Source organism: Heptranchias perlo, chromosome 14 (genome assembly GCF_035084215.1).
Source record: "Heptranchias perlo isolate sHepPer1 chromosome 14, sHepPer1.hap1, whole genome shotgun sequence".
NCBI lineage: Eukaryota > Metazoa > Chordata > Chondrichthyes > Hexanchiformes > Hexanchidae > Heptranchias > Heptranchias perlo.
In genome coordinates, this window is record NC_090338.1 from 64,121,658 (window position 1) to 64,145,098 (window position 23,441).

Below are 23,441 nucleotides of genomic sequence, written 5' to 3' on the forward strand. Positions count from 1 at the left end.
CACCGCTCCCCTACAGCACGTACAGGGTTCACCGCTCTCTTACAGTACGTACAGGGTTCACCGCTCCCCTACAGTACGTACAGGGTTCACCGCTCCCCTACAGTACGTACAGGGTTCACCGCTCCCCTACAGTACGTACAGGGTTCACCGCTCCCCTACAGTACGTACAGGGTTCACCGCTCCCCTACAGTACGTACAGGGTTCACCGCTCCCCTACAGTACGTACAGGGTTCACCGCTCCCCTACAGTACGTACAGGGTTCACCGCTCCCCTACAGTACGTACAGGGTTCACCGCTCCCCTACAGTACGTACAGGGTTCACCGCTCCCCTACAGTACGTACAGGGTTCACCGCTCCCCTACAGTACGTACAGGGTTCACCGCTCCCCTACAGTACGTACAGGGTTCACCGCTCCCCTGCAGTACGTACAGGGTTCACCGCTCCCCTACAGTACGTACAGGGTTCACCGCTCCCCTGCAGTACGTACAGGGTTCACCGCTCCCCTACAGTACGTACAGGGCCTGCTGCTCCCCTACAGTACGTACAGGGTTCACCGCTCCCCTACAGTACGTACAGGGTTCACCGCTCCCCTACAGTACGTACAGGGTTCACCGCTCCCCTACAGTACGTACAGGGTTCACCGCTCCCCTACAGTACGTACAGGGTTCACCGCTCCCCTACAGTACGTACAGGGTTCACCGCTCCCCTACAGTACGTACAGGGTTCACCGCTCCCCTACAGTACGTACAGGGTTCACCGCTCCCCTACAGTACGTACAGGGTTCACCGCTCCCCTACAGTACGTACAGGGTTCACCGCTCCCCTACAGTACGTACAGGGTTCACCGCTCCCCTGCAGTACGTACAGGGTTCACCGCTCCCCTACAGTACGTACAGGGTTCACCGCTCCCCTGCAGTACGTACAGGGTTCACCGCTCCCCTACAGTACGTACAGGGTTCACCGCTCCCCTGCAGTACGTACAGGGTTCACCGCTCCCCTGCAGTACGTACAGGGTTCACCGCTCCCCTGCAGTACGTACAGGGTTCACCGCTCCCCTGCAGTACGTACAGGGTTCACCGCTCCCCTGCAGTACGTACAGGGTTCACCGCTCCCCTACAGTACGTACAGGGTTCACCGCTCCCCTACAGTACGTACAGGGTTCACCGCTCCCCTACAGTACGTACAGGGTTCACCGCTCCCCTACAGTACGTACAGGGTTCACCGCTCCCCTACAGTACGTACAGGGTTCACCGCTCCCCTGCAGTACGTACAGGGTTCACCGCTCCCCTACAGTACGTACAGGGTTCACCGCTCCCCTGCAGTACGTACAGGGTTCACCGCTCCCCTACAGTACGTACAGGGTTCACCGCTCCCCTGCAGTACGTACAGGGTTCACCGCTCCCCTACAGTACGTACAGGGCCTGCTGCTCCCCTACAGTACGTACAGGGTTCACCGCTCCCCTACAGTACGTACAGGGTTCACCGCTCCCCTACAGTACGTACAGGGTTCACCGCTCCCCTACAGTACGTACAGGGTTCACCGCTCCCCTACAGTACGTACAGGGTTCACCGCTCCCCTACAGTACGTACAGGGTTCACCGCTCCCCTACAGTACGTACAGGGTTCACCGCTCCCCTACAGTACGTACAGGGTTCACCGCTCCCCTACAGTACGTACAGGGTTCACCGCTCCCCTACAGTACGTACAGGGTTCACCGCTCCCCTACAGTACGTACAGGGTTCGCCGCTCCCCTACAGTACGTACAGGGTTCGCCGCTCCCCTACAGTACGTACAGGGTTCGCCGCTCCCCTACAGTACGTACAGGGTTCGCCGCTCCCCTACAGTACGTACAGGGTTCGCCGCTCCCCTACAGTACGTACAGGGTTCGCCGCTCCCCTACAGTACGTACAGGGTTCGCCGCTCCCCTACAGTACGTACAGGGTTCGCCGCTCCCCTACAGTACGTACAGGGTTCGCCGCTCCCCTACAGTACGTACAGGGTTCGCCGCTCCCCTACAGTACGTACAGGGTTCGCCGCTCCCCTACAGTACGTACAGGGTTCGCCGCTCCCCTACAGTACGTACAGGGTTCGCCGCTCCCCTACAGTACGTACAGGGTTCGCCGCTCCCCTACAGTACGTACAGGGTTCGCCGCTCCCCTACAGTACGTACAGGGTTCACCGCTCCCCTACAGTACGTACAGGGTTCACCGCTCCCCTACAGTACGTACAGGGTTCACCGCTCCCCTACAGTACGTACAGGGTTCACCGCTCCCCTACAGTACGTACAGGGTTCACCGCTCCCCTACAGTACGTACAGGGTTCACCGCTCCCCTACAGTACGTACAGGGTTCACCGCTCCCCTACAGTACGTACAGGGTTCACCGCTCCCCTACAGTACGTACAGGGTTCACCGCTCCCCTACAGTACGTACAGGGTTCACCGCTCCCCTACAGTACGTACAGGGTTCACCGCTCCCCTACAGTACGTACAGGGTTCACCGCTCCCCTACAGTACGTACAGGGTTCACCGCTCCCCTACAGTACGTACAGGGTTCACCGCTCTCTTACAGTACGTACAGGGTTCACCGCTCCCTTACAGTACGTACAGGGTTCACCGCTCCCCTGCAGCACGTACAGGGTTCACCGCTCCCCTGCAGCACGTACAGGGTTCACCGCTCCCCTACAGTACGTACAGGGTTCACCGCTCTCTTACAGTACGTACAGGGTTCACCGCTCCCCTGCAGTACGTACAGGGTTCACCGCTCCCCTACAGTACGTACAGGGTTCACCGCTCCCCTGCAGTACGTACAGGGTTCACCGCTCCCCTGCAGTACGTACAGGGTTCACCGCTCCCCTACAGTACGTACAGGGTTCACCGCTCCCCTACAGTACGTACAGGGTTCACCGCTCCCCTACGGTACGTACAGGGTTCGCCGCTCCCCTGCGGCACGTACAGGGTTCGCCGCTCCCCTGCGGCACGTACAGGGTTCGCCGCTCCCCTGCGGCACGTACAGGGTTCGCCGCTCCCCTGCGGCACGTACAGGGTTCGCCGCTCCCCTGCGGCACGTACAGGGTTCGCCGCTCCCCTACGGTACGTACAGGGTTCGCCGCTCCCCTGCGGCACGTACAGGGTTCGCCGCTCCCCTACGGTACGTACAGGGTTCGCCGCTCCCCTACGGTACGTACAGGGTTCCGAATCCCCCAATAACATCCTGGGAGTCACCATTGACCAGAAACTTAACTGGACCAGCCATATAAAGAGCAGGTCAGAGGCTGGGTATTCTGCGGCGAGTGACTCACCTCCTGACTCCCCAAAGCCTTTCCACCATCTACAAGGCACAAGTCAGGAGTGTGATGGAATACTCTCCACTTGCCTGGATGAGTGCAGCTTCAACAACACTCAAGAAGCTCGACACCATCCAGGACAAAGCAGCCAGCTATATTGGCACCCCATCCACCACCCTAAACATTCACTCCCTTCACCACCGGCGCACTGTGGCTGCAGTGTGTACCATCCACGGGATGCACTGCAGCAACTCGCCAAGGCTTCTTCGACAGCACCTCCCAAACCCGTGACCTCTACCACCTAGAAGGACAAGAGCAGCAGGCACATGGGAACAACACCACCTGCACGTTCCCCTCCAAGTCACACACCATCCTGACTTGGAAATATATCGCCGTTCCTTCATTGTCGCTGGGTCAAAATCCTGGAACTCCCTTCCTAACAGCACTGTGGGAGAACCGTCACCACACGGACTGCACCTGTTCAAGAAGGCGGCTCACCACCACCTTCTCAAGGGCAATTAGGGATGGGTAATAAATGCTGGCCTCGCCAGCGACGCCCACATCCCATGAACGAATAAAAAAAAAATGTATGCGCTGGGCCTGCCACTTCACCCACAATGTACAAATTCAAAGTTCAACTACTAATGTTCAAGGTGTGTAGAACACTATCACTTCATGGACTCAATCGTAAAGCCTGCTGTCTAGCAGTCCCAACAGGTTCTGTTTCCATAAAGCAACTTACAAGAATAATATGAAACCACTGCATTAATTCCAGCTGTACAAACATATAAAATAACATGAAGTGAACTGATATTGATAAATTGCCACAGCAACATCTGGACTCCTGGTTGTGTTAATGTATTGTAATGTACTTCAGACTATATGCTACGTTCCGGATGATATGCTCCAGTCTGTAGATTGCCCTGTATTTGACATGCTCTAGTGTGTGTATTGCCTCGTGTTTGACATGCTCCAGTCTGTGGATTGCACAGTGTTTGATATGCTTTAGTCTCTTGATCGCACTGTGTTTGACATGCTCTGGCCTGTAGATTGCCCTATGTTTGAGACGATCTAATCTGTAGATTGGACCGTCTTTGACATACCCTAGTCTGTATATTGCACCATATTTGACACGCTCCGGCCTGTAGATTGCAACGTGTTGGACACGCTCCGGCCTGTAGATTGCACCGTGTTGGACACGCTCCGGCCTGTAGATTGCACCATATTTGACACGCTCCGGCCTGTAGATAGCACCGTGTTGGACACGCTCCGGCCTGTAGATTGCACCATATTTGACACGCTCCGGCCTGTAGATAGCACCGTGTTGGACACGCTCCGGCCTGTAGATAGCACCGTGTTGGACACGCTCCGGCCTGTAGATTGCACCATATTTGACACGCTCCGGCCTGTAGATTGCACCATATTTGACACGCTCCGGCCTGTAGATAGCACCGTGTTGGACACGCTCCGGCCTGTAGATAGCACCGTGTTGGACACGCTCCGGCCTGTAGATAGCACCGTGTTGGACACGCTCCGGCCTGTAGATAGCACCGTGTTGGACACGCTCCGGCCTGTAGATAGCACCGTGTTGGACACGCTCCGGCCTGTATATAGCACCGTGTTGGACACACGCCGGCCTGTAGATAGCACCGTGTTGGACACGCTCCGGCCTGTAGATTGCACCGTGTTGGACACGCTCCGGCCTGTAGATTGCACCGTGTTGGACACGCTCCGGCCTGTAGATTGCACCGTGTTGGACACGCTCCGGCCTGTAGATAGCACCGTGTTGGACACGCTCCGGCCTGTAGATAGCACCGTGTTGGACACGCTCCGGCCTGTAGATAGCACCGTGTTGGACACGCTCCGGCCTGTAGATAGCACCGTGTTGGACACGCTCCGGCCTGTAGATAGCACCGTGTTGGACACGCTCCGGCCTGTAGATAGCACCGTGTTGGACACGCTCCGGCCTGTAGATAGCACCGTGTTGGACACGCTCCGGCCTGTAGATAGCACCGTGTTGGACACGCTCCGGCCTGTAGATAGCACCGTGTTGGACACGCTCCGGCCTGTAGATAGCACCGTGTTGGACACGCTCCGGCCTGTAGATAGCACCGTGTTGGACACGCTCCGGCCTGTAGATAGCACCGTGTTGGACACGCTCCGGCCTGTAGATAGCACCGTGTTGGACACGCTCCGGCCTGTAGATAGCACCGTGTTGGACACGCTCCGGCCTGTAGATAGCACCGTGTTGGACACGCTCCGGCCTGTAGATAGCACCGTGTTGGACACGCTCCGGCCTGTAGATAGCACCGTGTTGGACACGCTCCGGCCTGTAGATAGCACCGTGTTGGACACGCTCCGGCCTGTAGATAGCACCGTGTTGGACACGCTCCGGCCTGTAGATAGCACCGTGTTGGACACGCTCCGGCCTGTAGATAGCACCGTGTTGGACACGCTCCGGCCTGTAGATAGCACCGTGTTGGACACGCTCCGGCCTGTAGATAGCACCGTGTTGGACACGCTCCGGCCTGTAGATAGCACCGCGTTGGACACGCTCCGGCCTGTAGATAGCACCGCGTTGGACACGCTCCGGCCTGTAGATTGCACCGCGTTGGACACGCTCCGGCCTGTAGATTGCACCGCGTTGGACACGCTCCGGCCTGTAATTTGTTCCATATGTGACATTGACCCCTCGGTCTGTTTCGTTGTGTTAATTGTTCAAGTCTGTATGTCACCTCGAGTTGCACATACTGCAGCCTGCACCTTTCCATATGTGTTCTCGTGTGTCAGCACGTGTGTCACCCTGTGTTTGGCTTCTACATGCATCAGGATGTGAGGAAGCTGTCATAAATAAAGTCCTTCATGGTGATTATTAGAATATTTCAACATTGACGGACATTTTGAAGGATTGTTTACAAAAAGTTGTGTTCATTTCAGTTGGCCAAAACCTTCCATTGTTTTTTAATTCATAATTTTAATTTGAAGTCAGCAGCTCTTGAAGTTTGAATTAAAAACAATCACCAAGTAGAGCAGTATTCTGATTATGTATAATATTGACAGGGTAGAACAGGATATCACATTACTGACTGGTGCTGCTGATCTAGGGGTTACAGTACGTGAGCGAGCGTCTAACAAGCCTTTGTGCATTAAGAGTGAACCCAATACCTTCCTTGCCCAATCCCTTTAATTTCACTTTAAGAAAAAAACAAAGTGCCATCCTCCCTGCTCATTTTTCATGGCAGTAACTCTTGTCAAACAAAACATTTATTGCTCCCCTGTGTAAAACATCAAATGAACGGAACAGAGAAAGCCTTGAAATCTGTAAAGGCAAAGGAAGAAACACTTTTGCCAGAGCTTTTCCAAATCTGGAATGTATCAGGTGACAACATATTTAATGCTGGCTTTGGAGATTTGATATTTTTATTTTTGTTGGGATTTAATGGGATTCTTACATTGTTAGTAACCATTGGGGCAGGGTGACCCTGGTGACCCAGACAGCCAAAAGGATTTTGATTTTTTTTTTGTTAATAGAGCAGATGAATTGTCTGCAGGAGCTCATTAATATCATAGAAGGAAAGTGCGACTCCCATCCCCACCCCAGCTCTGCACGTTATTTTCAATAGCTGAATGTCCGTCAACAAAGCCATAAGCAGCTCCCTTGATGCTGTACTTGGCAAATTCACCATTTTGTGCAGAACTGATCCACCCTGGCCGAGACAGTCTCTGCCTCAATCTCTACCGTGGTAGATAATATCCGTGTAGGATTTGCCTCGGTGCTCCTGGGGAGGGGAAGGGGAAATTTGGGCCCGGGGTTCCTGCTCCCGATCGCAGCCCAGGGCCACCTGCTGGAGACTGTGCTCGTGTGGACATTGGACGAGAACAAGTCCGGCTCTGGTGCCTCACTTACAGTTGAATAGCCTGCTGACGCTTGCTGACTAAGGTCGCTCATGAAGACTCTGCACTTGGTCAGGGTTCCAAAGGCTGATCGAGGGCCATTAGACCGTCTTACGACACAAGTCAACACGTGTAGGAGAGGAAAGGAGAAAATAAGAGGGACCAAAAAAAAAATTGCCATTTCTATGAATTGCATTACTCGTTGGATGAGGACAGTTACTATGGAGTTCTTAATCACTTGATTAAGAGGCATAGACGGCTGAAGGCTCGGCCGCCAATGGTGGGCTGAAAGAGGATGGGAGTGGACCAGAGGCCAGAGTTGGAAGAACCTAGATTTCTTGGAGGGTTGTAGGGCTGAAGGAGGTTACAGAGATAGGGAAGGATGAGGCCTTGGAGAGATTTGAACATGAGGATGAGAATTTTAAAATCAAGGCACTGGTTGACCGGGGAGCCAATGCAGTTTAGCGAGCACAGGGTTGAAAGAGTATATAGAAAAAAATCTGTTTATAAATGATTGTGAGAATTCACTGCAATAGAAGGCCATTGATGCAGTCAATTTAGATGATTAGAAGTGAGATATAAACTCCAGAAACAAGAGTATTAAAGGATATAGTGAAAGGGTGGGGGATTGGGACTGAGAAGATAGAGTGGGCACGTTTAACAAAATGGTGGAGTAGGCTCAATCGGCCGAACGACCTATTCCTGTTCCTGCATTTCTAGATGAAGTAAAGCACAATAAGGGCAAAGTAACTCTTTCCTTATGTTAAACGGATATTTCAGTGCTTTAGAATGTAATGCTTTACAAATGTGTGGCTCCTGCATGATGTCAGCACCTTTCAGTCGTGACAGCAGACGGAGGGAAGAGTTCAAAGGATTTTTTTTCCTAATTGATGTACAACTACACTATATATGGAGCTCATTCTTAGACAGCAGTAACAGGGCAAAAATGCAATTGTGGAACATTCCTGAGTGAAGAGCCTGGCCCACTCCTCAGTCTATCAGGGGGTATTACTCGCATCAGTAGCTGTCACGTCAGTTTGGTTTACTTAAATCCAGTAGGAAAGTTACTTCAGTCAACTATGACTTGTACTTTCGAAAGCTGAATACACGGTCATGTCCATGTGTACACAACGTATACACAGGAAAGCATTTGTTCGGTTAATTGTTCCAGTGTTTAATTCCTTTTTGTTTTAAGTCTTTTTGGTGCAGTCACAAACCTTTGCTCCAATTAAAATAAACCTCAAATAGTAACTTCACTTTGCTTGCACGTTGAAAGCAAAGGGTTTTTAAACAATTCCTACAGGAGCTTCCCCCCCCCCCCCCCCCCCCTCCCCTTTCCCAAAGGATGCACGCTCTATATGTTGTGGTACAGAAGCATACATGCAGGGAGATCCTTCTGCTTCTGACCCTGGAGTGGGTACACCACCAATGAGCCAGTGGTCACTCTGTCCAGACGCAAGTCCCCGCTGGATGTCAACCCATTATTTACAGACCATATTCTGGTCTCCACTCAGCGGGGCTGTCTGGAGTGGGCCTCGAACCCTTCTTCTGACTCAGACGGGAATTCTACAATAAGTCAACGACTCGCTCCGTATAGAGGGGTAACGGGGCAAAACTGACATTTTTAAAAAGTCTTTCCCTAAATGTTTTATACAACAAAAATCCCATGCCACCACCGGCATTAATTAATTTGCTCTAATCTACTTCCATGTATATTTTCTATCTCAAAAATGTTTGGATTAAGTTTATCCTTCACATCTCTTTATTTTCGAAGTTATTGTACAGAAGGGCCTCACGGGGCCTGCTGTAAACTGGCCTTTGGCCAAGTTGTTTGTCCTCCCTACCCACACGAGGACGACCAGGGATTGTAATGATCTGTCTCGAGTGACTGTGTACCTTAAAAAAGTGACTTTGGCAACAGCAGATGGCTGGACGTGATGGCAGATGCGGCATCCGGAGGAAGGGGAATGGGGGAAAGGCAGGGGGGTGGGGGGTTAGAGGAGGCCTGCGTGCAGGGGATGGTGGGGGGTAGGATCACAGTTGTGCCCAAGTTAATGGGAATTCAAACTAATACAATAAACGCTGTTAATTAGAAGTCCAACCACACATAAAAGAGTTGGGGGAGCAGGAAGGGCAATTCAAGATTTGGATTGAGAGGGATATAATCCATGTGTTAAAAAAAAATGATGGGGGTCTTGCCCCCTCATTCTCTATCCACCCCTCCCCAACCAACAATGATAGTGGGATTGGAACATTTTTAATTTGCCTATTGCTTCGGCTGGGGGAGGGGAGAGTGCAGCTTTAAATTACAACCCCACAGCAACATCTGACACCACTTTCATTTAAAGGCAGTTACAATGACTCCTTTCACCACCCTCAGGGTCATTGCTCTGGCACAATGTCTTGGTTGTTTTCAAAACTGTTCTGGAAATGTTACTTTCTCTTAATTAATTCTTTAAAAGCGTGTGTAAAAGATGTTGGACGAGCACCATAAAATAAAGAGGTGTTGGTCACATCAGAACCATGTGTCACCCCCCCCTCCCGCGCCCCCCACACAAGGTGTGCAACTCATTAAAAAAAAATAGGATTTTTTGCACTGATTTTTGTAATTGTTTTTTTAATTTTAAGGCAAATTGTTATCTTGACAAAGTTCTGAGAAACACTTTGGAAGACTGCTTTGTAAAGGAGAAGTCACACAACACTGAATGTGACAGAGAGCGATATCTTTACATTTCAGGGCCTCAGCTATTGGATAAGTTTTCAAATTGCTGGCTGGAAACCATCTGGGAGTGGCCATTTTGTGTAGCTCTCCACCCCCCCCCCCATCGTGTGACGTTACAAACTGCGACTCTCGTGTGACATGAATTCCCCTTTTACGATGTCACTGAAGCAGAACTTCATGATGTCATCGGGGGGGGGGGGTGGTGGAGGAGTTCTGCCCAAAATGTCTGCCGCCAGATTCTCTCTAACCAATATTGCTAAAGCAAAATTGACAGTAAACAGAGGCAGCTCGAAGACATTAAGAGGTCTGCAATGTGATCCCGGTGTAGTCCCACCAGGATTCCTTCTCCTTGGGCACTGTTTGGCCAACAGCCAAATAAGCAGACTTTACACGATCATGCAAGGTTAGCTTATCCAAATATTTCAGTAACGCATCTGGTGCTTCACACATGGTGCGCTGAGAGCATCGTGGGTCTGGGAGGTGGGGTGTTTGGGCACCAGCAGCAATGGAAGGGCTGCCGCCTGCCCATATAATGGCATCATTTATTTTTTCAGAACGGTCTGGGACACAGTGGGCTCAATTTTAAAACCGAGCCAGGAAGAGGGTGGTGGCGGGGTGGTCAAATTGAGGTCGGGAACCCCATCAGTACGGGTTTCCCGGGCGTACTTACGATTTTGACACTTTTTTTTGGTTTCCCGTCCGACTGACCGGCCTGATTGACAGGCTGGTCGCCGACAGACAGGAGACCAGCCTGGGAGAGGACATCTTCAAGTAAGTCTGCAGGTAAATCTTTGTATGGATGGGGGGGGGGGGTGGGGGGGCATGGGTTGGCACGGAGGTAGTGAGCCACGGGGGATGGATCAGGGGTCAGTCAGGGGTGGGGGGGGGTGTCGGGGACATCGCGGGGGTCCGTGATCGTTGAGGGGGGGGTCGGGGTGGGGGGATCGGGGTCGGGGAGGAGGATCGGGAATCGGAGTTGGGGGGAGAGTCGGGGGTCAAAGATCGGGGGGTCGGGGTCCGTGATCTGGCGGTCGGGGATCCGCGATTGGGGGTCGGATGCCTGCGATCATTGGGGGGCCGGTGCAGGTAGGCTTGTTGGGCCTGGGGGAAGAATTCCTGCTCCTCCGGGCCCACAAGCTGTGCCCTTCTAGGCACCGACCTGTTAGTCTCGAGCCTTCTCGCCTCCTTTCACAAGGCGTAAAACAGAAGGCCCGGGAATTCCCCCCACCCAGCATTGAAATCGAGAGCTCCAGAAAAATGGAGGCCCGAAGCCTCCTTGAAAGGATTTAAGGCCCACCCTGCCTCCTGGGAGCGGGTTTGTTGCCCGCCCCGGTGAAAACTGGAAATGGGCAGGTTGGGGGCACGTCTTAAATGCTGGCAACTTTCAATGCCCTGACACCCCCAACCCACCTGTTTTTCAATGTTAAAATTGAGCCCAATGACTCCTTCAGTACTGTGGCCTTTGCATGCCAAAGAAGTGAGGGCAATGGGCCAAAGATGTCTCTATTAAACAGAGAGGGTCACCCAGGAGCAAGATTAAAATATTTCCCTTAGGGCATCCCTAAGTGACGGCTTTCCAGTCGTATTATTGAGATGGCCTCTAATTTGCATGGGATTTTGGGGCCTTGTTGAGTCTTGTGTACAGTTGGTGTGTAGGCTGCCCGTGTACTGGACTCTTCCCAACAGTGGATGTGGTTTATTTGGATTTTCAGAAGGCCTTTGATAAAGTCCCACATAAGAGGTTGGTGTGCAAAATATACTGGCATGGGTTGAAAATTGGTTAACAGAGAGTAGGAATAAAATGGGTCTTTTTCGGGTGGCAGGTGGTTACTAGTGGGGTACCGCAGGGATCAGTGCTTGGGCCCCAGCTATTCACAATATATATCAATGATTTGGATGAGGGAACCAAATGTAATATTTCCAAATTTGCTAATAACACAAAACTAGGTGGGACTGTGAGTTGTGAGGAGGATGCAAAGAGGCTTCAAGGCGATTCAGACAAGTTGAGTGAGTGGGAAAATACATGGCAGATGCAGTATAACGTGGATAAATGTGAAGTTATCCACTTCAGAAGGAAAAACAGAAAGGCAGAGAATTATTTAAATGGAGATAGATTGGGGAATGTTGATATACAAAGGGACCTGGGTGTCCTTGTACACCAGTCACTGCAAGCAGATAGGAAGGCAAATGGTATGTTGGCCTTCATTGCAAGAGGATTTGAGTATAGGAGCGAGAATGTCTTACTGCAGTTATACAGGGCCTTGGTGAGACCACACCTGGAGTATTGTGTGTAGCTTTGGTCTCCTTACCCAAGAAAGGATATACTTGCCATCGAGGGAGTGCAGCGAAGGTTCACCAGACTGATTCCTGGGATGGCAGGACTGTTGTATGAGGAGAGATTGGGTCGACTCGGTCTGTATTCACTCGAGTTTAGAAGAATGAGAGGGGATCTCATTGAAACATATAAAATTCTGACAGGTCTAGACAAACTGGATGCAGGGAGGATGTTTCCCCTGGCTGGGGGGTCCAGAACGAGGGATCACAGTCTCAGGATACAGGGTAGGACATTTAGGACTGAGATGAGGAGAAATGTCTTCACTCAGAGGATGGTGAACCTGTGGAATTCTCTACCACAGAAGGCTGTGGAGGCCAAGTCGCTGAATATATTTAAGAAGGAGCTAGATAGATTTCTAGACACAAAAGACATCAAGGGGTATGGGGAGAGAGCGGGAATATGGTATTGAGATAGAGGATCAGCCATGATCATATTGAATGGTGGAGCAGGCTCGAAGGGCCAAATGGCCTACTCCTGCTCCTATTTTTTAGGTTTCTATGTTTCTATGTCCTGCATCTTAGGCCTCTATGCTTTGTAATATTGCATAGTATGTTAATATGATGTGTTAAGATACCTCTCTTTATAACATTTCTGATTGTGTGACTATTCAGTAGAACTTACTTTTTAAAAACAATACTGACAGAGTCCTACCTGAAATGTTGACCGCTCTCACCCTTTCAGACATTAACTGTTCTGTGTATTTCCAGCATCATAGATTTCTTTTTATCTGTACATCTCCTTTAATTCACCAGCTTTGCTCATTTAGTAGGGATTCATTATTGTTAACTTAGTGTCCTGTACTAAGTCCCTTCATTCATCACTCTGTCCTTATTGACCCATCCCCCAGCATATTAAAAAAAAAAAATCCCAAGGTGCTTCACAGATAGGAATTAGAAATGAAACTGAACACCAAGCCCTCCACAGTCTTGTCCCAATCCCTACCATTGCAAGCTTCACTGGCCTTACAAACCCTCTCAAACACTCTGGCCTTTTTCCCCACCCTCCCTTCACCCTACCATTGGTGATACAGCCTTCAGTCACCTCAGTCTTCCTCTCTGGAACTCTCTTCCTAGACCTGTCTAGCTCTTGTCCTCTGTCTTTGCCTTCTTAAAACCCATCTCTTCACCAAGCTTGCCATCACATCTCCTGATTTCCCTTTTCCTGGCTTGGTGTCCAGTTTCATTTGTAGTACCTATATGTAAAGTGCCTTGGGACTTTTTTTTAAACATTAAAGACACTACATAAATTCAAGATGTGGTTGTTTGCAAGAGTCCATTTTTAGTTGTTTAGTAAAGAGTCTCTTCGCCTAGCTACTTTGCTAACAGAAGTAAATGAGCAGAAAATCTGGAGAGTTGTCTGTCTATTCCCTGTTTTCCCACAGCACAGTTGCAACATGGACTGGCAGATGCTCTTTCTGCCAATAGGTACAGGATAACCCTGGGGAAATGTGGTTACCATGTAGCAGTGGTGCTGGAATGACAGGGCATTGGGATTTGGTTCTGGGAACACATTGGGGCAAGATTTTATGTTGGTCGATCTGCCCCTGCAAAACATTTTTTTTATTCGTTCACGGGATGTGGGCGTCGCTGGCAAGGCCGGCATTTATTGCCCATCCCTAATTGCCCTCGAGTAGGTGGTGGTGAGCCGCCTTCTTGAACCGCTGCAGTCCGTGTGGTGACGGTTCTCCCACAGTGCTGTTAGGAAGGGAGTTCCAGGATTTTGACCCAGCGACAATGAAGGAACGGCGATATATTTCCAAGTCGGGATGGTGTGTGACTTGGAGGGGAACGTGCAGGTGGTGTTGTTCCCATGAGCCTGCTGCTCTTGTCCTTCTAGCTGGTAGAGGTCGCGAGTTTGGGAGGTGCTGTCGAAGAAGCCTTGGCGAGTTGCTGCAGTGCATCCTGTGGATGGTGCACACTGCAGCCACAGTGCGCCGGTGGTGAAGGGAGTGAATGTTTAGGGTGGTGGATGGGGTGCCAATCAAGCGGGCTGCTTTATCTTGGATGGTGTCGAGCTTCTTGAGTGTTGTTGGAGCTGCACTCATCCAGGCAAGTGGAGAGTATTCCATCACACTCCTGACTTGTGCCTTGTAGATGGTGGAAAGGCTTTGGGGAGTCAGGAGGTGAGTCACTCGCCGCAGAATACCCAGCCTCTGACCTGCTCTCGTAGCCACAGTATTTATATGGCTGGTCCAGTTAAGTTTCTGGTCAATGATGACCCCCAGGATGTTGATGGTGGGGGATTCGGCGATGGTAATGCCGTTGAATGTCAAGGGGAGGTGGTTAGACTCTCTTGTTGGAGATGGTCATTGCCTGGCACTTATCTGGCGCGAATGTTACTTGCCACTTATGAGCCCAAGCGGGGCACTGTACTCATCTGTTTTATTCATAGGGGTGGGTAGCTCTATTTTTAAAAAAAAAATTAGAAGCAGTCTAATATGTATTTTGTGCAGTTGACAGTGGTGCTGCATGTTAGCTCCACAGGGCTACTTGTGGAATGGTTGGAGATGGTTTGTACCTCAGAGATAATGGGGGAACGCCATGTGTGTGTGTGTGTGTGTGTGTGTGTATACCCACATAGTTTTTTATATATATATATATATATATCTCAAGATTTTTAAAGGGACACTGTCTCCCTGAATGAGGTTTTGACAAATCCTTTTTTCGTAAATGAGATATCATTGATCACATTAAAGTGCATCGCCATTAACTTGTGCAGGCTTTTGTCATGATGGAAATTACTCTCAGCTGCTCTCCTCGCCCCCCCACCCCCCGCACTTCCTTACTCCAAATGATTCAAACTGTCAAAAATATTTTCACAATGGCAATACCCTTGTTTGGCTTTCCTCCCCTTTAATTCTGCACTTCCTCCCTCAAGAAACTGGAATGATGCAAAATAAAAAAGACATGAATGTTGGGAATAGCAAAAAATGCCAGACGCCGGAACAGCCTTTGAAGGAGAAAGTTAGGTTCATGTTGGGAATAGATTATTTTCACCCCCTTCATAAGCAATGGGCAAGAATTATGGCCCGTTGGCCTATCCTTCTTCCTCAGTTGCTGGATGATGCGAGCTGTGTAATTCTAGTGTTCTCTGTTTTTAACTTAAGAGAATGGGACAGTGATTTTGATTTTGGGCGATAATGTAAAGCGGGTGATATTGGATCAGCTGCCTGTTATACATCTCTCCCCATTTTCATTTCCATCGCCCCTGTTTTACACTGTTGGCCAAAGTAAAAATTACCTACGTGCCCTCGCCCCGCCCCCCCCCCCCCGCTCCGGTCTGTCCAAATAGAGAGTGCTTTCTTGCAGTACGAGGCTGTGTCGTTCACTTTTTATTTTCTCCAGCCAGCAGCAAACTGCTGCTGATCTCCCAGCATCTCATGTTCTTGGTGGCCATCCAGCACCGAGTCTTGCAGCCCTGGTACACAGTGATGGAGCCAGAGCTTCATTAAGTGGGAAACTACACCCCGTTATAAAACAATGACTTGTTTTTGCTCTGAAGCCATTTAAAAACATTCAGCTAAAAGCCATAAACCTGCATTCTCTCTGCTCACTCATAATTACCAATCTCGACTGCAAGGGAAGCATGTTTGGCAGGAAAGCTATTCCCACGTCTAGTACAGAATTCAGTTTAGTTAATCAGGTGTGATTAGACTCGAGATGCTTTGAGCGTTACAGTATTGAAGACCTGAGGGTAACGTTTTTGATTGTCTACCCCCTTCGACATGGAGATCCGCTCATGTGGGAGCGTACACTTACCGCCATAGATTCGCCATCCATTTTGGGAGTGGGAAATCAGAAAATTTACCCTCTGCTCTCAATCTGGGCAGGCATTTCAAAAGTATCCTCATGGCAATTCAAACCATTGCGAATGAGGATTGTATCTAAATGGTGTCAACCTTGGTTCAGTGGCACTTTCTCCTCTGAGTCAGAAGATCGTGGGTTCAAGTCCCACTCCAGACACAAATGAGACATTATGAGCACATAATCTAGGCTGACTCTCCAGTGCAGTATTGAGGGAGTGCTGCACTGTCGGAGGTGCCGTCTTTCGGTCAAGATGTTAAACCAAGTCTCACTAGGGCGGATGTAAAAGATCCCAAGGCACTAAATGAAGACGAGCAGGGGAGTTCTCCCCAGTGTCCTGGCTGACACTTATCCCTCAACCAGCATCACTAATAAAATGATTATTATCTCATTGCTGTTTGTGGGACCTTGCTGTGTGCAAATTGGCTGCCGTGTTTCCTACAGTACAACAGTGACTGCACTTCAAAAGTACTTCATTGGCTGTAATGCACTTTGGGACGTCTTGAGATTATGAAAGATGCTATATAAATGCAAGTTCATCCTGTCTCTCTCTCTGCAGCACACGGATACCATGGGCCGCCATTAGTGTCCAGTGATAGGTTGTCACACTGGATCATTTTTTCACAGGTCCAATACTGTTACATGTAGCGTGCACTACATAGCCGAGTTATACTGCCGGTTGTGCCTAGTTGTGATTAACACTAATTTCAGCAACATTAGAGCTCCCTCTGCTGATTAATTTTTAACATTGGGACAAAGCTGACTCCAAATTGTGTACCCTCCTCATATTAAAAAGATCCAATGGTAGACACTACACTTGATGCAAACCTTGAAGTGTCCTTGCATCGTTTAAGAAAGCCTTAAATAGAAGACCTCTCAGAAACATCTCAAAATACTTTATACGCACTGAATTTATTTAAAGAGCAGTGACTCTTGTGTCAGCAAATGTGATAATAACATCACCGTTTCTCAACGCTGCTCCATTAGGGAGGGACAAGTGAGGCAAAAATCTCACTCCTGATCACTATCCAGCACCCACTGCTGGAAGTGTGTGTTTGGATGTTGAAGGAGGGCAGGATCTGCACCAGCCCCTGGAGTCAAATAGCCTGCAAGTGGAACAGTAGCCCAGACGTCGACACCTTCAAGAGAAGGGAAATAAAAGAATCTCATGCATTTGGGAGTAGAGCTGCCCGGTCAAAGATGAGACAGTACTCAGGACAGGAGGGTGGGATCATAGTTTGTGTTGTGACCATTTCCTTGCTGCTAATGAAATTAAATCAAAAACCTTTTCTGGTTATTGTGGGAATTTTTGAGCAGCTCTGTTGGGGAAGGATAAGGCTTCTGGTGACCTCACCGCTGTCAGACTCGTGTTTCTCAGCAGATGACAAAATTAAATCTTACCTCACTTGCTCCTTCCTCCTACAATCTAGACTTCCAAAACCCAAACTGGCATCACTTAACCACTACTATTTGATTTATCTTAAATTCTCCTCTTCCTTTCAACCCTGGTGGTGCCTGTGCTGGGGCGTTGGCCCTTCACCTTGAGTTTCTTAATAAAAGATAAATCCTTTTCATCACTTCCATTCTGCGAAGATTGAAAATGGCAACTTGTTGATCCACCCATTAGCTCATCGTGGATTCAGCTGTACTTCTTACTAATCCCGTCGGGGTTTTTTTTTTTTGCAGGACATCTGGCTTTAGTTTTCCTAGCACCGTGCTGATGGATTAGTGTTAATTAGTACAGACTTGTGATAATATTTATACGTGCTCCTGCCATGCATTAAATAAATTACTGCTGGCCTATCAATACTGTGCACATCTTCCAGCAACATTTTCCAATGGGCATTGCATGTTCATGGCAGACCTGAAGTGTTTCTATTTAGCACTGAAGCCCTGTTTATTCACCAAGTTTAACCCATTGAGTGCCTGTAAGCTTGGTTCCTCTACCAGCTGTGCCCATTGTAAAACAGCCCCTCTCAACACGCATGCCCTGCATTTGGATGGCATGGGAGAAGGGGTGGTGTTCAACAATTAAAGCAGCAGCTTCCCTACAACATTACAACAGTGACCACACTTCAAAAATACTTCTTTGGTCTTAAAGTGCTTTGGGACGTCCTGAGGTTGTGAAAGGCAGTACAAAAATGAAAGTCTTTCTCTCTTTCTCTAATGCCAATGATGGTGAAATAGACGGTTAGGAAAGGAATTGAAGGTTATTGGGATATGTAGAGACCAGATAATTCATGGAATACAATGAGGGAAGTCATCCCTGGAAAGCAAGTTTTGCACAGTGGAGGTGTAAAGATAGACATTCTTTGATTGCACATGATGTGTGGAATGGACTGAATTTTTTTTTCTGTCATTCTGTGCTTTCTTATCTACATTTGGCCACAAGCTGCTCTGTACAAATTCAGAAATTCTGGGATGGACTTTTCCAGCCAGGTTAACCCACCCCTTGTGACCGTGTGGCTGCCATGTTGGAGAATCAGGGCGAGTTGCCTTGACAATGCAACATCTGACAGCCAGATTGCCGGCAGATGACTGGGGGGGTGAGCTTCCTACCCCCCCCCCCCTTGGTTAAAAAATGTATGTATTTGATGGCCGAGGGGGGGTGAAGGGAAGGGGTTGTGAAGGGCATTAAGAGATAAATGATAAGTTGCCAAATTCATGGGTAAGACTAGCCCTTTATCAGCATCATCTTGATGAGGCCTGTAAGACCTGACCATCATAGCTGGAGTCTATCTAATGTATACCTTTTATCTTTCCTAGTTGGCACAGGTGCGTGGTGTACCAAGAGGAATGTACGACGGGCCAGTGCACGACCTAGGCACTCCCAAAGCAGGAACCCCTTCGGCATCAGCCAAGACATCCCCTTCCAAACAGCCCCAACCAGTTCGAAATCTACACCAGTCTGGCTTCAGCCTTTCAGGTAAGAGCTCAGTACCAAGGGGCCCATTTCTAACTCCTAATAATCCAATTCAATTGGGATTCTTCCATTAATGTACCGTGGGGAATTATTCAAAGATAGCAGTAGCCGGTGGGAGAACATTATGGGATTCCTGTCATTTTAAGAGCACATTGTGTTCTTGTTAGTTCGGTGGTGCACCAGCATGCTTATGGTATACCTTTATAAATCATTGGATGGGCCACAGCTTGGAGTATTGTGTCCAATTCTGGGCACCACACTTTAGGAAGGATGTCTAGGCCTTAGAGATGGTGCAGAGGCCCTAGAATGGTACCAGGAATGAGGGACTTCAGTTATGTGGAGAGACTAGAGAATCTGGGATTGTTCCCCCTAGAGCAGAGAAGGTTAAGGGAAGATTTAATAAAGGTGTTCAAGATTATGAAAAGATTTGACAGAGTAGATAGGGAGCAAGGTCAATAACCAGAGGACACAGATTTAAGATAATTGGCAAAAGAACCAAGGGGGGAGATGAGAATTTTTTTGAATACTTGAAAAGGAGAAATTTGCAGGGCTATGGGGAAAGAGCAGGGGAGTGGGACTAATTGGATAGCTCTTTTAAGCTGCCTGCACAGGCACAATGGGCTGAATTGCCTCCTTCTGTGCTGTATGATTCTATGCACTGCCGCCTCTGCTGCGCAGCCACTATGCCGAACCATCGCTTGAGTGGGCCGACTCCCTCGGTCCCACCGATGGGCGGGTGGTCTAGGACGGCGATGCCACTTGTGGTAAGTTCCCAAGCTCGGTCGGTTCATCGAGGGAGACAATAAAAGCGAAGACGGGTCTGCTTATCCACAGACAGGAGAAATGGGGGGGCGGGGCGGGGGGGGATAGAGCCGCGTTGATAGACTCCCCAGAATCCGCTGCCTGCTCCCTCAAATGGTGCACAACGTGAGGATATGTACAGGGAGAGGACGTGTTAATTGTATTTTTTTAAACAACGTATAAAATAGCCACATCCCACCATGAATTTATGGCAAGTCCAGGGCTTCCTCCCAGCTAATGAATGATAACTTATAAGGGAAAAGATGAAAGACGATCACTGAGTGAAAGGGTTGTGGTCATTCCCTAGATGAAGTTTTAAATGTAACAGTCTTCCCACCAACCTCCATGTGGCTCTTGATCTTCGTTGAGAAGGAGTTCCTGTGTTTATAGATTTTATTTTAATATTCAAGAAGATGTATTTATTGTGTGAGTGGGAAGAAACTGAGCCTTTGTTTTGATTGGCAAATGCACTGGTGAGTAGATAGATATCAACTCTTGAGAGGGAAGAAGTGCTCTCTCTGTTTTGATTGGCAAAGGGCTAATGAGGCCTTCACTAGTCGAAAATAACTGGAGAGTCTCCGTAGGGTACAGGAAGGGGGATGGGCAGTCTTAAAAGGACAGGCATCTTGGAAACCCCCACTGTGCTGGCTTTGGATCATTGCCTGTGGTATGTGAAGGAGAACTTGGTATGAAGGATGGGGGTGGTGGTGCAGGTACTCCAAACTTTGGTGAATATTCATTACTCTTTATAGAAATTATTTTTAAATGTGATATTTTACAGTGAAATTATTTTTTTTTTTCCTACATTGTTTTGCCAATTCTCTCCCTTTCTGTCCAAAACATGCAGGTGCCACAGGCACTTGCAACTGACTGGCACCTCACCAAAGTGACTGGTCTTTATGTGTGGGGGCCGAGAAAGTATTGGCAGGTCATTTGGTCATCGGCATCATCAGGCCCCATTCTGCCCTCCATGCCTTTCAGCACTGGCCACCGGGTAATAATCAAGAGCATTATTTCTAGCTGATTTTTTTCCACTCACCCTCGTGGTGCTGAGGCCAAATGTAGTGTCCTTACTACTGCCCCAGCTGAGACCAGCTAACCTGGGATGTCCCAGCTTTGTACAGCTCAGTTCCACCCAGGGCAGTGCAGTGATCCACCAGAGGATTTGCAAAAGGGCTTTGAACTGGAAAAATATTGTGTCTGATGCAGGATTTAATCTCTCATCATTTACGAGGTGGTCTTCATTTTCCTCTTGGATTCATGTTTTATTTTAACACGGGATTTACTAGAAAGAGAATTGCACTCAAGTTTAAGGTTTAAGGATTGGATTCTCGATGTTTCTCTTCTAAGGAATGTCTAGGTACAATATGTGGTGTTAGTCATGTGAGCTCAGTCTGATGGCATCATTGTTTGACTGTCATGTCCTCCATTTTGACCATTTCAAATATACTTCACAACTCTGCACATGTTCCATCTGCAAAAGAACCCTCTGTGTTAATTTTGCTTTTCACATTTTTTCATTTGTTTGTTGTGATGCAGAAAGATTTCTCAAACTAACCAAATAACCAATTAGAGTTACAGGAGCAGAGTTTGAGGCCTGCTGCCCATCGGAAACAGGGGTGGGGGTGGGCGGGGAGAGGTGGCGCGTCGAAAATGGCGGGGGAATGACTTACCGCTCCGTTCCTGTCGTCGCTATGGCCACGGCAGTCTTCCACTGGGCCTACCTGTATGTGGCTGGAGCAGCCGCCTGACTCAAAACGGTAGACCCTTTTAACATGCGAATTGGGCACCTATGACGTAGATGGGGGTCCAGTCGAAGAAGGAGCCCAGAGGTAATTGTTACATGTATATTCATGGGGCCGAGAGGAGCAGGAGTGCTCCACTGGGATCTACAAAACCAGCCCAGGGCTGCTGCCATCACAGAACTCCACCCTTCCTGACGGAGCTACCTTTTTTGCAGGTCGCCCGATATTGTGGCGGTCCGGAGCTGGCAGGACATCCTGGGATGCTCAAGTTCCGCTCAAAATGGACCGGGCATCCCCCCGGGACTAAACAGGCAGCCGATGGACGGCTTCACTGGTTGACCAAAGTCCGCACTAGTTGCGGGGCGGGCGGGGGGGCGGGGGGGGGGGGAGAATCTACCAGACAAATTCTCATTCTAACAATTGTTTTGTCTGATTTCACTCCTGCAAAGGGGGACATTTTACTACATTAAAGGCACTTTTATAGATGCAAGTTGGTGTTGTTTAAGTTTTTTTTAATAAGATTGAAATTTAGATTTTTTTTTTGCAAAGCAAATTTCCTGTGCTCCAAAATACCAGAGGTTACTTTGTAAAGCCATTATTTGATGAATGGGGTCAAAAAAATCACCAAAAATAATCATTTGAAGCTGTAATTAGAGTATAGACTTGAGCCCTTCAGAAAATTGGCCATATTGCGTTATCAATTAAACATTTCCATTCATTTCAATAGGAAGAACTACTGATGGTTTTACAAAACTTAATGCAGGTATGGAACAACCAAGTTTAAAAATGAAAAATTACTTGGGCCTTGGAGGCCAAGAGAGCTTTTTTTTTTGTGAATACAAACTCGACTTTAACTGACTGGATTTAATCTACTGAAATAGATTGCACACAAACCAAGCAAAACCCCCCCTCCCCCAATGTTCCCTCCACCCCCACCTGATATCTTTACTTGTAAGCTGGTGAATTGTGAAGTGAGGCAGAGATTGAACAAAGAATTACAGACAATTACTGAACAGTTTTAAGATTATTCAGACATTAGCCCTTAAGGAAAACCAAACGGTGATCTGTGGTGCCTTTAGTGAATAAGTTTACTGTTTGTGGTTTTTGCTCCTTTAATCGTATTAAACCTTCCTGTACAGCAAAGAGCTTCCCTGTAATGATGAATTTTGTTGATTGGTAAATGCTGAGTTTCTTTAACTCTTGGTTGCTACTTTACTTTTTTGTTGTAATTTTTTTTATATGGACTTTGGTGCTGATTAAGGTGAAGAATTTGAATGCTGGGGAATGAAGTCCTTTATCTCCACCCACTGTCAATGTCAAGTATTCGCAGGACAATTCTAGGACAGACCAGATGCCGGGTGGTGATCCCTTGTACTCTGTTCCCTCATCCCTCCTCCCACCCCCCTCAACCCCAGCAGGGAACCCCGTACTGTGCCTTAACCCCCCCCCAAACCTCAGGAGACCACCTCCTACTGTACACTTCCCACAACAGCCAGTCCTATGTGTCTGGATAAGCCTGTCTGAATGATGAGTGCGCCAGTTTAGTGATCGATTATAAATGGTTCTAGGCTATGAGCACAGGCCAGCAGTAACTGGCTTTGGGACTGCACCATGTCATAGAACCTATGCAGAGAGGGGGAGAGAGATTCAAACTCTTTCTCCCCCACCTCCCTGCAGACAGTAGGTTCCACCCACTGACCCCCTCTGGTTGACTGACCCAGTCGACCCATGTATCTGTCAAAATATCAACAGTATTGGCTAGTGTAAGCTTGGAAGCAGAAGCTGAGGCTTCATGTAGTTGGAGTGTGCAGCGGATGCAGAGAAATGTAGTTTTGGAATTGGGGGTCAGCGGACAAATGAAGTTAGAGGAGGGCGCATTAGGAAGAGTGTACCTATCCAAATTTATTGGTATCCTCCAATTCTTTCCACTGCCAT

The 23,441-nt window shown here is 48.7% G+C and overlaps 1 protein-coding gene across 3 annotated transcripts in view; it reads left to right on the forward strand.

The window, feature by feature from the left end:
• The window catches only part of LOC137332583 (dihydropyrimidinase-related protein 3-like), a 193,010-nt gene that overhangs the window by 165,366 nt on the left and 4,203 nt on the right, over window positions 1-23,441 (forward strand). For 2 of the 3 annotated variants that reach the window (XM_067996513.1, XM_067996515.1), the window contains exons 13-14: window positions 18,804-18,963; window positions 22,234-22,269. In XM_067996513.1, coding sequence (XP_067852614.1) covers window positions 18,804-18,963; window positions 22,234-22,269 — 196 coding nt within the window. The remainder of the gene's footprint in view (window positions 1-18,803; window positions 18,964-22,233; window positions 22,270-23,441) is intronic. The other variant, XM_067996514.1, reaches the window with a different exon arrangement.